Here is a 16,824-nt window from a genome sequence, read left to right on the forward strand (position 1 = left end):
CAGAGCTTGGTTCGCATTGCCGGCAGTAAGTCGAACACATTTCCAGTGAGGGTTGGACTCCGCCAAGGCTGTCCTTTGTCACCGATTCTGTTCATAACTTTTATGGACAGAATTTCTAGGCGCAGTCAAGGCGTTGAGGGGTTCCGGTTTGGTAACCGCAGGATTAGGTCTCTGCTTTTTGCAGATGATGTGGTCCTGATGGCTTCATCCGACCGGGATCTTCAGCTCTCGCTGGATCGGTTCGCAGCCGAGTGTGAAGCGACCGGAATGAGAATCAGCACCTCCAAGTCCGAGTCCATGGTTCTCGCCCGGAAAAGGGTGGAGTGCCATCTCCGGGTTGGGGAGGAGACCCTGCCCCAAGTGGAGGAGTTCAAGTACCTAGGAGTCTTGTTCACGAGTGAGGGAAGAGTGGATCGTGAGATCGACAGGCGGATCGGTGCGGCGTCTTCAGTAATGCGGACGTTGTACCGATCCGTTGTGGTGAAGAAGGAGCTGAGCCGGAAGGCAAAGCTCTCAATTTACCGGTCGATCTACGTTCCCATCCTCACCTATGGTCATGAGCTTTGGGTCATGACCGAAAGGATAAAATCACGGGTACAAGCGGCCGAAATGAGTTTCCTCCGCCGTGTGGCGGGGCTCTCCCTTAGAAGTTTTAGAATCGATGGCCAAATTGAGGAAACGCTTTGCCTTGTTTTGCAGTCCCTCCCACTCATCCCTGTCCTATGTTGGCTTCTCGGGGGACGTCTTGGATCCGTCGCTTAAAGGGGGGGGGGGGCTATCAGTAGCTGTGCCGATGGGGAGGCACAGCTACTTCGCGTCCCAGTTGGTCTGCAACAGACGCCGACATCATCTTCGGTGGGCCGGCAGACGCCACGGAGCCATTACCTCCGGTGGGTCTGCAACCTACGGCGCCACCACGCACTCCGGCAGGCCAGCAGACTCCGCCACGCACTCCGGTGGGCCAGCAGCAGGGGGCGCCACCTTCCTGTCCAGTGGGCCAGCTGAGGGCGCCACCATACTCTTGTCGGCCACAAAAGTGGTTGTTTCATGGGCGACCACCTCGCAAATTGCATAGGCGTTCTATTCGCCGTCGCCACTTGACTCTTCCCCGCTGGGTGAGGGGACACTTGGCCTGGCGGCCCACCGCCTTGTCCTCCCTACACCCTCCATTGACTTTGGACAGTTTTTTTTTTCTAGGGGATGGGGGGGGGTTCGTAAAACATCTGGTATCTTTTATGGGAGGGGGGGCTACTGTCAGGCTTGCCACTGACTGTTTGTGTTTTAGTTTTTCCTCTGTGTGTTTAGTATTTCCTGTCCTTAGTTCCTGTCGGCACTCTTATTTTGGTTCAGCTTCCTGTTATACACCGACCGACCATGAACTGGACCAGCTAGAGTGAGAAGCGTGTGTTTATTAAAAGAAAAGTTTTCTGAACTGGAATTTCAATCGAAGCAGGAGGTAATAAAGGAAGATCTCCATCGAGACAGAGAGCCTTTTAAAACTGAAGAAAGATAAGGAAGACTTCTATAAACAAGTTGTTGATGCTTTTGATCAGAAGGAGCTGGCATGAACTATATTTATAAGTAAAGGTAAGACCATAATAATGTTTTTTTTTTTTATTAAATGTGCTTTTTATGATGGTATCCTTACATCACACTCAAATTTTTACTGCATGCCAGTGAGAAGAGGTTTTAAAATAAGCCCTTTGATACACTAGTGATTTAGGGCTACATAAATAATCATTGATTGATTGAATAATTAGCGCACGCTTACTCTTACCGCATGCCTTTGGTAAGCGCAGGAGTGAGAAGAGGTTTTAAATTAATTAGCGCCCCGGGGGCAATTCAAAGAAATACGGTATATACATACATATATACATACACAATAGTATGTGAAATAAAGAGAAAAGGGCATTTAATTATATACATATATATATATATATATATATATATATATTTATATATATATATATATAAACTTGCATATACATAAAAAATATACATATATAGGGTATTTTAGATGTAAAAATAAAAAAATATTTGTATTATCTAAAAATATGTGTGTGTGTGTGTGTGTGTGTGTGTGTGTGTAAACATTTGGTCCAATGAAATAAGATGCACTCCATTAAATATGGCAATAACAGAATTCTTTATTTACAAGGCAAATAGCATCAGCGAAGCCATATTAGTTCACAACTTGCATAACTGTGGGTTTGTTTTTTTAAATCTAATTTTGCATAAAACGCTCTTCTTTCACACAAACACACACGCACGCACACACTTGGGGTACAAATGGGCAGTGGGGGTACAGTGTGATTTAAAAAAACAAAAAGCAAAGAAGTGTTCCTGGTAAAGTCCATTATAAAACACAACACAATCTGTGATGCGTTCAGGGTAGCAGTTAGTATCGTACATCTTACTCATAATACAAATTTATACACACGGCCAAGTCATGTACAAGAGCGAAAACGGACAAGATCTAAGGCATTTTTCTAGTGTTTTTTTAAACTCTTTAGCATTTCAAGGTTGCATCTTAGCTCTAAGAAACCTGCAGACGATACAAAAGAGCTTTTAAAGTTTCATTTCAGAGGAAAAGTAGTTTTTCTTTTTTAAAAAAAGAGGGCCTCGGCAAAATAATCACACTCTAGCTCGATATAAACGCAACTTGCACATCATGGCTTCTCTATCTGTGAACAATCTTTGGAGAAATTTTGCGTGGATAAAACGGGTGTCAAATGGCTCAAGAAGGCTCGTTTTACAATCAAAAACATCGTTTTTTTCATAAAATCCTTCCGTTAGGTGAAGAATGAATGGAGTTGGAGCAGATTGAAGGGAATTTGACAGGCCAATTCCTGTGCAGAGTATAAAGCGCACAAAAGTAGGAGGCCTTGTATGTGTACAATACATTCTGTCTTGGACTTTATTGGACCCTGTTGAAGTGACATCATCGATAGCCAACAGGCCACCAAGGGAAGAGAAAAAAATCATCCAATTGGAGCGTGAGGATTTACTTGGCTTGGAACACAGCAGGGTTTCCCAAACTTAGTCGAACAAGGAGAGCCAACAGGATGACTTAATTTTTAAGAAATCCTTACAAATATTTGTTGTTGGGGCTTTAAAATAAAGTATTATAGTGACATTACGTACATATTCTGCCTCTCGCTAACACTGTTTTTTAACAGCAATACATTTAACTTGAATTTAAGTACCCGCAAAAAAAACCCATCATTCTTTCCAAAAAATCTTTGATGAAAAATGCTAATTAGACTTATAGGAAGTGCGGAAAGATTTAAGAAAATAAAGAAAAACAAAAAAAGCACGAAAAATGTGGTCCAGAAATTTTTGATTTGGGAAACCAGTGTCCTCTGCAGTGGACATTTGTTTTTGATCCATTTCTTTTTTTTAGATTTACTTAACGTCCTGCTATGCATAAAAACAATCGTCCACTCCAGTGGACACTAGTTCTCAGGGGACATAGGGTACATTAGCCAACATAATTATGTAGTGCTCCATCCTACACCATCAATAAAAGAAGCCCACAACATCCACCTAAGGAAGAATGTAGTGGCTTGAAAACAGAAAAAAAAAAACATTTTAGAAAGGAAATAGTGGCAAAAAAACCCCTGAACTGGTTTCCCATGCACATATTTTCCCATGAACCATTTGGTTTTTGGTCTATTTAGTTTGTCAAGAGTCACACATTTTTAGAAAAAAAAAAGGCCCTGTAATGCAAAGCACAAACGTCCACTCCAATGGAGGCTGGTTCTCAGCACGAGCAAACATAATGATTTAGGAGAAATGCAGCGGCTTGGAAAAAATAAAGAAAAATCTTTTTCAAACCTACTAAGCTGACTGTAGCTCCGTTTAGAGGGGAACATTTTATAATTGGAGAAGAAATTAAGAGTGGGGGAAAAAAGTCTGCAAAATGTGCTCCAGAAATGTTATGTTTGGGAAACCCTGGACTGGTTTCCCCATGGACATATCTTCCTGAGAACCAGCGTCCTCTGTTTTAGTCTACTTCTTTTGCCAGAGTTACACATTTCAGGAAAAAAAATAGCTCGTAATGAAAACCACAAAAAGTCCACTCCAGTGGACGCTGGTTTTGGAGAGGATATACTGTACATTTGCCAATGTAAAGATTCAGGAGCAGCGGCTCCAGAAAAATAAATGAAACATATATTTCAAACCTGCAAACCCAACATTAGTTTTTTTTTTAGTTCCTATGTAAACAAGTCCAAAAATATTTTTTCGTGTCGTTGAGCCACTCTCTAAAGCATTTTATCCACCTATTATTATTATTAATAATAATAATAATCGACCCTAAGTTTGGGAAACATTGAACTAAAGGATAAAAAATTAGCATATCCTCTTATGAACCAACGTCCTCTGCAGTGGACATTTGTTTTTCCTCCATTTCTTTTGCCAGAGGAAAAAATATCCATGTCCACTGTAGAGGACGCTGCTTCTCAGGAGGACATAAGGCGAACCTGTTTTACGAAAACCCAGAGTAGTGTGCATTAGTGGACACTTTACTGCCTGAGGTCATTTAAATATGGCTGTCTGTCAAGAGTGCAGGGGGAGGGGCGCTGCCTTGCTGCATAATCGAGAACTCGGCGTGTGTGTGGAGTTCTTGGTACAAACTGCAATTAAAAAATAAAAAAAAAATTGGCGTGTAATACTGCATCCAAAACGTGGAGCAAAATGGTGTCTTTATTATTATATACAAAAAAAACGAAACTAAATTTAACCCCAAGATTCTCATGTTATTGCTTGTTTACATCACACCAGAAACAGTTTGCACCGAGCAGCTCGTATAAAGCGTTTTCACTCCAGACAACATAGAAAGCACACTGTTTAAAAGTTATTTATGGCTGTGTTATCTTTGTTTTTTGTCTTTTATCATGTTGTTTGTTTGGTGTTCTATGCTAAAGGCGGAGAAGCAAAGCGATATCTGTACACTGTATACACAGCAAGCCTTCCCAACCTCAAACACACCCCGGGGTCTGCGTCGTACCGGGGAAAAAAAGAGCAGACCAGGCGAGGGAACCCAGAAAATACAATCAAAAACAAACAAAAAAATCAAATAAATAGAAAAAAAAAACAAACGCTTTTACTTATCGGTATGTACAATTCACCTTTCATGGATTTTTTTTCTGAAACGATCGGACCCAAGTATTCAGGTTCACAGACGAGTCTTCTCAGAAAGAATAATAAAATCATTTAAAAAGTGCCTTTTTTTCGACACACTTTTTCTTCTAGAATATTTTCTTTTCGGATGCTACGAGGATAATAAAGCCATCTACAGGAATTATTCATTAAATCTATACATAAAAATAAAACTTAATTTAATACACTATATAAACCTCACATCATTCTTCTGCAGTCTTTTTTTTTTTCCAGGATCAACTACTTCTTCGCTCCCTCTTCTGACGCCGGCGAGTAACACTAATAATATAGGAAAAGAAAGGGCGGGAAAAAAGAGGCAATACAGGCTAAAAATTTTGCGTTATAAACGACTGGGAGGAAAACCGCCAATTTTTGAGATGAGATTGTATAAATGGCCGCAGTCCACTGAGAGGATACATTCATCAAGAACCCGGGCCTACAGTAAGTCACACTATGGTGAATGCAGCTGGACAGGCAGGGGGAGGAGCCTGGCAGCGCCTCCCCGGGCCTGGCCACGCCCCCCCGGGAACTTTGAACATGGAGGGGCTTACATGTTTGTGTACAATTTTTGCTCCAGCTGATCACTGAGGTCCAAGGCGGCAACTCAATAACGGTCAACAGTATTTCTGCAAGGAAAGAAGAATGTTCTGGTTAATTCTTCTGCAACGCTGTAAATAATTGAAACAACAAGAGGCGCTGTATAAGTGTGTAGTCCTGCAAGGAGGTTAAATCAAGACAGGGTGTTTGGTAACCGCCTGCTGAAATATTGATAAAGCCTTGATTGGGCTTAAAAGCATCATGTTTGACGACACCTGTCAGGACAAACAATTGGTGTTTAAAAGTGACTCAGATTGTTTGCATTAGCGTGTTGGAAGTTTTCCATGTTAGATGTCAGTCTATAGAGTCTATAAGGGCCGTGGTGCTAAAGTGCATGCAGCTAATTACATGGTGGTCCTCTAAGTTCAAGTCAAGACTGAGCATGGAGGAGCTCCAGCAACTCTACAGTAAATTATTCACTAGTGCGGCGAGAAGCCTGCAGCGATCTTTTGTTCCTGCACACTTGCGTGGAAACCTCCGGGGCCTCAGAAAGTGTCTGACATTTCTCTTCTCAAGGGAGGAAACTTGGACAGACTTTAAAGTAGTCAGTGCACAACTTGTATAGCAGATGGGTAAATGAGGCCTTAGTGCAGGGGTCACCAACCTTTTTGAAACCAAGAGCTACTTCTTGGGTACTGATTAATGCGAAGGGCTACCAGTTTGATACACAAATAAATTGCCAAAAATAGCCAATTTGCTCAATTTACCTTTAATAAATAAATATATATATATATATATATATATATATATATATATATATATATATATATATATATATATATATATATATAAATGGGTATTTCTATCTGTCATTCCGTCGTACATTTTTTTTTCTTTTATGGAAGGTTTTTTGTGAAGAATAAATGATGAAAAAAAACACTTAATTAAACGGTTTAAAAGAGGAGAAAATAGGAAAAAAATTAACATTAAATTTTCAAACATAGTTTTTCTTCAATTTCGACTCTTTAAAATTCAAAATTCAACCGAAAAAAAAGAAGAGAAGAACTAGTTAATTCGAATCTTTTTGAAAAAAATTAAAAAAAAAAAATTTATGGAACATCACTCGTGATTTTTCCTGATTAAGATTAATTTAAAAATTTTGATGACATGTTTTAAATAGGTTAAAATCCAATTTGCACTTTGTTAGAATATATAACAAATTGGACCAAGCTATATTTCTAACAAAGACAAATCATTATTTCTTTTAGATTTTCCAGAACAAAAATTTTAAAAGAAATTCAAAAGACTTTGAAATAAGATTTTAATTTGATTCTACAGATTTTCTAGATTTGCCAGAATAATGTTTTTGAATTTTAATCATAAGTTTGAAGAAATATTTCTCAAATATTTTTCGCCAAAAAAACAGAAGCTAAAATGAAGAATTAAATTAAAATGTATGTATTATTCTTTACAATAAAAAAATAAATTTAGTTGAACATTGATTTAAATTGTCAGGAAAGAAGAGGAAGGAATTTAAAAGGTAAAAATCCTGAAATAATTTTTAAGGTTGTATTTTTTCTCTAAAATTGTCTTTCTGAAAGTTATAGGAAGCAAAGTAAAAAAATAAATTTATCTATTTAAACAAGTGAAGACCAAGTCTTTGAAATATTTTCTTGTATTTTCAGATCCTATTTGAGTTTTGTCTCTCTTAGAATTAAAAATGTCGAGCAAAGCGAGACCAGCTTGCTAGTAAATAAATACAATTTAAAAAATAGAGGCAGCTCACTGGTAAGTGCTGCTATTTGAGCTATTTTTTTTAGAACAGGCCAGCGGGCTACTCATCTGGTCCTTAGGGGCTACCTGGTGACCCCTGCCTTAGTGGGTGCATGGCACACACAATACCTGTATTGTGCTTCAAACATTACCACTCATGTAAGTTGTTTTTGTGCGATAATTATGACAATTTGTTTTCGATTGGATTTCCTATCACTTCAATATCCATTTTTTTATACAGTCGTCACAATGCGCTTCAAATATTGCGGCCTTGCCTCATTTTTGGGGTGTATCATTCAATTTTATTTAGCCTGTTCTAAACAATTAGGCATTTTAAAGTATACACATGAATAAACAAACTAAAAATATCAATACTCCAGTAGTATTGGCCACTAGAGGAGACCACACAATCAGAGAGTTCAGTATCGTGGTCACTATTTGGCTGAGCCGCAGGCAGATTTACTACTGTATTTTTCGGACTATAAGTCCAGTTTTTTTTTATAGTTTGGCCAGGGGTGCGACATATACTCCGGAGCGACTTTATGTGTGAAATTAACACATTACCGTAAAATATCGAATTATATTATTTATCTCATTCGCGGAAGAGACCAAGAAAATGTCAGCAATCGTCACACACACGTCAACCAATAAGAATTCGGCAGCGGAGAGTCATGGCAGAAGTGCATTGTGGGTCATGGAATGCTAACTGTATTTTAATAGCTACTGCCGTAGCTATTAAAATGTATCATTTCATCGTTGGCGGTAACTTATAAAAACTGAAAGGGGCTGAACAAAATTGGCACCTAAAAGGAAATCATGTACTGCAGATTACAAGCTGGACGTAGTGAAATATGCAGCAGAAAAGGACAAGAGGAAGCGGCGCACACCTTTGGAGTTGGCAGAGTTGTTTAGAAGCGACATCGAGGAGGAAGATTTTAGCAAATTTATCGATTAGGAGTGACAGATTGTTTGGTAAACATATAGCATGTTCTATATGGTATAGTTATTTGAATGACTCTTACCATAATGTTACGTTAACATACCAGGCACCTTCTCAGTTGGTTATTTATGCGTTATATAACGTACACTTATTCAGACTGTTGTTCACTATTCTTTATTTTAAATTGCCTTTCAAATGTCTATTCTTGGTGTTAGATTTTATCAAATAAATTTCCCCCAAAAATGCGACTCATACTCCAGTGCGACATACATACATATATATATATATATATATATATATAAATGTTTTTTTCCTTCTTTATTATCCATTTTCGGCCGGTGCGATTTATACTCCGGAGCGATTTATAATCCGAAAAATACAGTATAGTGGCTTAAAAGAAAGTAAAGGTAACAAAAGGGAGTTATTTCATGTCTGGAGAGCTTTCATGATGTTGAAAAACATATTTAGAAGGTCGGAAATACGTTTTTTAATGCTCTAGCTATGAAAATATTTGATTTATAGTCCTAATTATCCATCCATCCCATCCATTTTTCTACCGCTTATTCCCTTTGGGGTCGCGGGGGGAGCTGGTGCCTATCTCAGCTACAATCGGGCAAAAGGCGGTATACACCCTGGACAAGTCGCCACCTCATAGCAGGGCAAACACAGATAGACAGACAACATTCACACTCACATTCACACACTAGGGCCAATTTAGTGTTGCCAATCAACCTATCTAATCATAATTAACAGAATTTTATTTATCGCGGTCATGTCCGGATCCAATTAACAGTGATAAACAAGGGGACGGCTGTAATCCAAGTATTTAAAGTACTGTTCCAAACATTTGCACGTTTTGCATTTTTAATATTAGCATTGGCTAAATTGTAAACTATTCAAATCCTTGGTGTTGGCACTGCACTGATACGGTGTTAATGCTCCATAATGTTCATTCGCCATCTGCTGAATTAAAAAAGTCACTCCATTTGACTTTCAAATAAAATTAATAGTAAGCAAATTGTGTTTGTTATTAATGAATGTGCAGAAAGGAATACGAAACATGCAACTCTGGTCAATGAGGCAAAGAGCAACTTGGTGCTATAATGATCCCACAATTTGGAATTGTTCCTTTTTTCTTAGTTCCATTTAGATTGATGTTGGAGATGGTAATCAATGTTGAAAGCTGCACGCCTTTCCTTTGACTTCACTTAGCACGAGCCAAATGTTTAGTGCGTCACAGTCAAATGTTTTTTCTTCAAGTGGCACACACATTGAGGGACACAATAACACTCCTTGTGTTTCATAAGGCATTGATGCTTCAGTGTGGTTTGACCCATCACTATAAAGCAGGATATATTTACTATCTAATGAGTTTGAGTCACAGAATTCATGTTTCCCCTCAAAAGGACCGCAGCCGCCCAGGGCTGGCAGCACTCATGCAGCCCCAGACCATACCACTAAAATCATTGCTCTTAACTTTAATTGTGTTGCCAACTATATAGACAATATTGGCTGACTCATTTTCCCTGGATAGTAAATCTACACTAAACTACAAGCTGTACAAAGATTATAATACAGTATGGTGCTGTCTTCAAATAGTCAAAAATTAAGACTGGAAACCTTGCGGTCAAATCATCCATCCATCCATTTTCTACCGCTTATTCCCTTTAAGGGTCGCGGGGGGCGCTGGCGCCTATCTCAGCTACAATCGGGCGGAAGGCAGGGTACACCCTGGACAAGTCGCTACCTCGTCGCAGGGCCAACACAGACAGACAACATTCACACTCACATTCACACACTAGGGCCAATTTAGTGTTGCCAATCAACCTATCCCCAGGTGCATGTCTTTGGAAGTGGGAGGAAGCCGGAGTACCCGGAGGGAACCCACGCATTCACGGGGAATCAATGAACATTAAATTCCTCCTTTGAGTTTAACCTCTTGTGTACAGCGTGGAAGCGAACTAACAGTTATTCGAAAGTAAGAGATACATCTTACCTGTTTACAGTTTTGGCTGTCACTTCAGCCTTTAGTGTGAGACGAGTCTAAAAACAGCTGACCTCCCACATTACTCCCTAAAATCTATTTGTCTGCACACTGGTATGTTGGGAGGATGTTTCTACATCGGGGCGCAGGGTTTGGCTTTGCCCCAGAGGTGTAGCTCTCCTCTGGCAAAAGTAATGATCCTTCCACAGGTTCACATACAGAAACTTTGTTACAACTTTTACTTTTCACAGTGTTGTGGGACATGCGTATTCTGCGTCTCCCTCCGCTGCGGGTCCAACCTGACGACCCGCTGACAGCGCATTCCAGACATGCCCCCGCACTCATCAAGGAGACCTCGCTCACTCTCCGCCGCAGTACACACCTGTGACTGATGACGATGAGCTACTTAAGAGACCAGTGGACCCAGGGATCCTCGCGGGAACTTAGTTCTCTACTGACGTTCAGTAAGCTGTAATCCTCCGTTATGCGATCCTGCTCTCCCTGTGATTCTCCCTCTCCATGTTCACAGTGTGTTTCCTTGTGACTCCTCCGCAGTGCCCCCTCTTCCCTGGAAAGAGAGCTGTGCGTCTCTCTTCTCCCTCTGGACTTTGACTGCCTCCCTCTATCCTCGACCCCGCACTTTGGACTCGGATCTCTTGACGCCCCTCTCAGCCCCATGAACCCCGCTTGTATCCCGGATCACCTGCTTGTTCCCCTGGACGTTCCTTCGCTCTCGTCAACACGTAGGTAACACACACTTCAGTGAACCTACACACATAGCCTCACACCACATACACTTTTGAATCTATAGTTCACATTCCATTCCCTTAGTTCGTTTTCTATTGTTTCATTATTATAGATATGTGGTTAATATATGTATATATTAAATCTCTGTACACTACTGCCACCTGGTGTTAGTCGGCCGTCATCTCCCTTTAGTTAAACATAACACACAGGTGTCAAACTCAAGGACCAGGGGGCCAAATCTGGCCAGACATAATTTTACGCAGCCCGCAAAAACCTGGAGATGTGTGTCAAAATATTTCAGCATTTTTAATAAATGAGTTTTAATTTTGAGAATAAAAAATATCACATGTAACTGCAGTTCATTTTAAACTCAACATTCAGCAAAAAGCTATTCCAAGCATTTTGTTTTTTCATTGAAACACTTTTTAAAATTGATTCTCTAATAGCTAACTTGAATATCTGCTTGGCACCTTGACCCGACTTAAAAGTGATTTTTTTAAATCAGTTTGTTGGCATACAATATGATAATAATCAAATGAAAGGGGAAATTGTACAATGTTATGTGGTGATTATACATGTATATTTTACAGTTACAGGCAGCCCAATTAGTGCAGCTGTACGTGTGATGTGGCCCACTATGAAAATGTGCTTGACATCCCTGCAGTCTATTTAGGTTAAGTTAGATGTTTTACTTCCTCTATGTAGTCACGTTCAGAGGTCTTTACTTCTTCTTATCAGGTTTAATGTCTATACTTCCTTTCGTCAAGTTTAATGTATTTACTCACTTATTTAGTCAAGTTTAATGTCTTAACTTCCTTTGGTAAAGTTTGATGTCTTTGCTTTCTCTATTTAATAAAGTTTTAGGTATAATTTCCTTATTTAGTGAAGTTTGAGGTATTTACTTCTTCTAATCAAGTTCAATGTCTATACATCCTCGAGTCAAGTTTAATGAATTTACTCTCTATTTAGTCAAGTTTAGTGCTTTAACTTCCTTTAGTCAAGTTTAATGTATTTACTCTCTCTATTTAGTCAAGTTTAATGCTTTAACTTCCTTTAGTCAAGTTTAAGGTCTCAACTTCCTTAAGTCAATTTTGTTGTCTTTACTTCCTCTTCTTCCCTTCTTCTTATTTTTTTACCAGAATAGTTGCGCCTTTTTTTGAGGTGTTTTATGAAAGACATTTTTGTAAGTTTCTTTAACTTTGAAATAGTAAAACTACACCCATGTGACGTTACTGACATCTAGTGACCAGTCAGTATTCAGTACTACATTCTCCTGAGAAAATTAAACAAATAATAAAACACCAACAATTCAACTGATTGTTGACCATGAACAAAATCTAACAAATCTGATTTGACTATGAAAATGCTACTAGAGTGCATCCAAGTTTCAGTATGAGGTGCATGCTCCTTCCTCCTGGAGCTATTACCTGCTCTTGTCCCATGGAGGGCAAGCCGGGCGAGGCCATGGACGTGACGCTCATCTGTCCGGCCATCTGGCCCATGCTGCTCGTGGCCATAGGAACGTTGTTCAGGTTCATCCCGCTGCCATTGTACATGCTGCCGTTATTCTGCTGCTGGGCGAACTGAGGGGACGTCTGCTGCTGGGAGAACATACTGCACAGGAGAACAAAGCGGTTTTAAAAACAGCATTCATTACTATACAGTGTGTGGAGTCTTTATGATCCTACCTGTTCCCTCCAATGCTGCCCTGTGGCCAACCGTTAATGTCGGGCGAGCCTTGGAAGGAGTTGTTCCCCTGGCCCTGCTGCATCATGGGGGACTGTGCGTGGGCCATGCGGGGAGACAGCAGGGGGCTCTGCGGCGTGCCAGGCCCCCCGAAGCCTCCGTCTGCCTGTTGGTTCATACCTGTGCAGGACAGGAAAAGTTAACATGCAAGGATGACTACAGAGCAAATGGGCTTTACAAGAACATGTCACACATAGAAAAAAACAGCGTTTATAACCAGCAAGCAAGAATTGATGCATTCTGGGGTTGATTTTCTGCAAGCATGTCAGCAATGAACAGGTGGGGAATGAAGGATTTGCTTAGGTGAGAAAGGAAAGAAGTGGGACCTCTATAAAGCACTTATATACGTCACAGTCAGTTTTTAAAATACTGTTAAAACAGAATCAAATATGCCGTATTATAGAAATATTGGTCATTAGAAGAATCATTACAAGCTCCAGATTACAAACTGCGATTGTTAGAATTTTGAATTGATTTCTGCTTTCAAGGCGCCCTCTGGTGGATAAAGTGTGTATTGTCGTGAATTAAAGCCATTTTAATGTATCTTAATCCACAAATAAGCAGTATGGTTGTCACGTGATGGTGCATTCACACAAACACACACACACCAGGGAGCTTTGAGGTGAAGTGTGTGTCAGGCCAGGGTGTGGGAGCGGTACCTGAGTTGGGAAACTGAAAGGCACTGTGCTGCATTTGGGGGCTGAGTACGGCCCCGTACTGTCCGCCCATCATGCTTGTGTTTCCCATCATCATCTGGGAGGAGGAGGAGGAGGTGGAGGAAGAGGAGGAGGTGCCATGCAAGTGGTGCTGAGGGTTGGAGGGTAGAGACGACAGGCTGGGGGAGAGAGGGGAGGAGAAGGGGCTGGTAGGGGGAGGTGGCGACGCCAGGCCTGTAACGGTACCGTAGCTGGGTGGGTAGGGGAACTGCTGGGGGTTTGCCTGGGGGATCCGCGGGTTACTCATGTTGGGCGGCAGGTTGAGGCCCTGGGCCCGCATGGCCATGCTCCTCTGCTGCTGGACCTGCTGAGCTTGTTGGACCTGTTGCTGCTGCCGCTGTCTCAGGTGGTTGCTCAGGAGCTCCCGCTGACGCTGCTCCAACATCTGGGCGTTGATGGTCCCCTGGATGCAACATTTCTTGGGTGTGTGTGTTTCCTTAGGAATGTGCACGTGTCACGTTCACACAAGGCTTACCTGGTTTGTAGCGTTGGACCGAAGAGGTAGGTTCACATTTGAAACGCTGCTCATCGGAGTCATCATTGGCTGTCGGTTCTGAGGGGAGAAAAAGGTTCAAACACCATTAATCTCCAAACGAACTCATTTTTAGGTCACAAAAACCGAACAATTAATAGCGTGAATGGAAAAATAATACAGTTAGGTCAAGTGTTGTTTACATTGTTTCCCATACATTCAAATACTTGGTGCCACGAGTAAATTTAGGGCCTCCGCAATGAAAAAAAACCCCAAATGTGCAGAAAGCAGCATACTCAGAATGTGCCCTTTGAAAAAAAGAGGAAAACTGACGTAAAAAAAGAGGAAAATCGGAATTAAGTGCTGCCGTGTAAACCCCAAAAGAAGCAAACCTCAATAGAACATTTAAAAAGTCAAGACAACATTTCCTACAATTGGGTGCATTTTTACACTATATTTCACCTTTAGGTTTATTCTAATCTGCCAACCTCTTTTTGTTGTCTTTTTGACACTTACATGTTAAGCTTGTTTTGGTGTCCGGTATTAAGGCAAGAGGAAGAGCAAATATCTGCGGTTCAGGCAAGCGTTCAACAAATTTTGTATGGATCATATTTTTTTATTTTTCATTTTGCCACGAAAATGTATGTTTAAAAACTTAGATTTATGCGTTTTCACATGCCTGCATAATGGCCTGGTAGTAAAAAGAATGCAGTCAACATTAATTCCTACAGAGTTTGTGGATTGTAGGACTGTAAGAAATGCATTTGGTGTTTTGTCAACTTTGTTCCCTTAAAATCTAATTAGGTAAACAATTGCACAAGTTCCAAAGGCTCGCAATGCTAATTTTAGTTAGCCTGTCGATGGACACGCCTATTGTATGTTAGCATTAAGCTAGCAGCATACAAGCCAAACTTTTTCCTGTATAGTTTCATTGCTTTTTTGTTTATACCAAACTGTATTGTATTGCATGTGCACATCATGTGTATATTAATGTACTTTGACCTTGTGTGCTTAATTATAGTAACTTTATTTTGGAGACCCTCAATAAACAACCTCAAGTTGTAAAGTCTTCATTTTGTAATTTAAAACAAGTGTTTACGTAGCTGACAAACTGACAACATTTCAGAAGGGCACAATATAATACGTAAAAAAATGGATTTTCGAATTACGGTAATCACAATTTTTGTTGGGAACAATTCTTAATTAAAAAAAACTATCAAAAAAATCTATTAATTATATATATATATATTTATGTTTTTATTTTAATTTTATTAATTATTATAATTTTTTTATCTGTCTAGTTCAGCCACTCAGGCCAATCATATTGTTAAACTGCTGTACAATTTTACTTTAGAAAATACAAGTGGTGGATACTTGCCTTATTTGTATTTGACTTTATTAAATGTTTGGTAAGCATTTTATTAAACAAAAACAGTTTTCTATTAAGTAATACACACATTTATCAGAGCTGTTCACCTTGTTTATGGAGGAATGTATGTAATAATAGAACTGGCATTCAGAGTTAATAAAAAAGTATTGATTTTAAATGAAAAATCGATTGTTAATGGAATCGTTACTTCCATGAATCAAATCGAATCGTGTGGTGCCCAAATATTCACAGCCTTATAGATAAAGCAGGTGTGCACAAAGTGAAGATTGTGTTACATTGTAGTAATACAATAAGTAGCAACTATATACTGCAAAACAATATAATGTAACAAGACATGTTGATACTAATAACTAATAAGAGAGTTGTCTTTAAATATATGTACAGCCAGTGATTTTTTTGAGCCTTTTATAAAACAATAAATAAATCATGTGTCATAGCCAATTATGCAAATTTCAATCAATGACACTAGTGTTGATATTACAATATCGAGTTTGCACCTGCTGTGACTGTAGCCGGTGCTGAAGTTGAAGTCGCAGTGCGTTGGGCTGGTTGGCGCCGACCCCGCCAGGCCTGAGTCCGGGTCGAACCTGCATCCTCATCATGGGGTAACCCTGACGAGGACCCATCTGGCCAGACATGGGGTGAAAGCCCGGCTCTTGCATGGGCGCCCCCGGGTACCCTCTCTGAGCCATGTGTGACGGAGAGGGGCTAAACTGCTGGGCGTACATGGGGGGCTTCTGTTCTAACATCATTGAGGGCTCTTGCGGGAACTGGTCCTGGTCCAGGGTCTGGTTCTGAAAGAGGAATAATTTTCTGTGATGCTTGAATAAAATGATGAAAAATACCTGAAATGACTGATAGGTCAAAAGATACTGAAGCATCGATACCTTATGAAACACAAGATACAGCGTTTCCAAAGCCTGAAAGTGCGCGTTATAAGAAAAAACATGAGACCGATACAAGTACTGTGTTATATGACTGTTAAGCACCAAACTGTGTTTATCAGGAATCACTTATTTTGCTCACGAGGGACGCTTGCACTACATGAAGTCAGTGGACTGACGTCCTACGTTGGACATCAGTTTTTGTCACTATCATCAACCTGAATATTAAAACATAAAAAAATAAATGTAAAGAAGAAAAATAAATTCCGAAGTGTGGGATCATTTTGACTTAATTGCACCAAACAAGATAAATTATTTCTGTGTATCTATTGATACAAAAACACAAATCAATATCTGCTGACTATTAATTTTTGTTGCAAGTCAAATGTAGTGACTTTTTTAATCCAGCAGATGACCAATTGTGATACAACAACACAGCGTCAGTGCAGTGTCAATACAGCCAGTGAGTGTG

The 16,824-nt window shown here is 39.9% G+C and overlaps 1 protein-coding gene across 4 annotated transcripts in view; it reads right to left on the reverse strand.

The window, feature by feature from the left end:
* Positions 1-2,127: 2,127 nt before the first annotated feature.
* ncoa2 (nuclear receptor coactivator 2) overlaps positions 2,128-16,824 on the reverse strand; it is a 137,476-nt gene continuing 122,779 nt past the window's right edge. For 3 of the 4 annotated variants that reach the window (XM_061921866.1, XM_061921867.1, XM_061921868.1), the window contains exons 17-22: positions 15,966-16,262; positions 14,082-14,159; positions 13,550-14,009; positions 12,833-13,010; positions 12,572-12,758; positions 2,128-5,789 (exon numbers count right to left, since the gene is read on the reverse strand). In XM_061921866.1, coding sequence (XP_061777850.1) covers positions 5,778-5,789; positions 12,572-12,758; positions 12,833-13,010; positions 13,550-14,009; positions 14,082-14,159; positions 15,966-16,262 — 1,212 coding nt within the window. In that variant the 3' untranslated portion in view covers positions 2,128-5,777. The remainder of the gene's footprint in view (positions 5,790-12,571; positions 12,759-12,832; positions 13,011-13,549; positions 14,010-14,081; positions 14,160-15,965; positions 16,263-16,824) is intronic. The other variant, XM_061921869.1, reaches the window with a different exon arrangement.

The sequence above is a fragment of the Nerophis ophidion genome, linkage group LG15, assembly GCF_033978795.1.
Source record: "Nerophis ophidion isolate RoL-2023_Sa linkage group LG15, RoL_Noph_v1.0, whole genome shotgun sequence".
Classification (NCBI taxonomy): domain Eukaryota; kingdom Metazoa; phylum Chordata; class Actinopteri; order Syngnathiformes; family Syngnathidae; genus Nerophis; species Nerophis ophidion.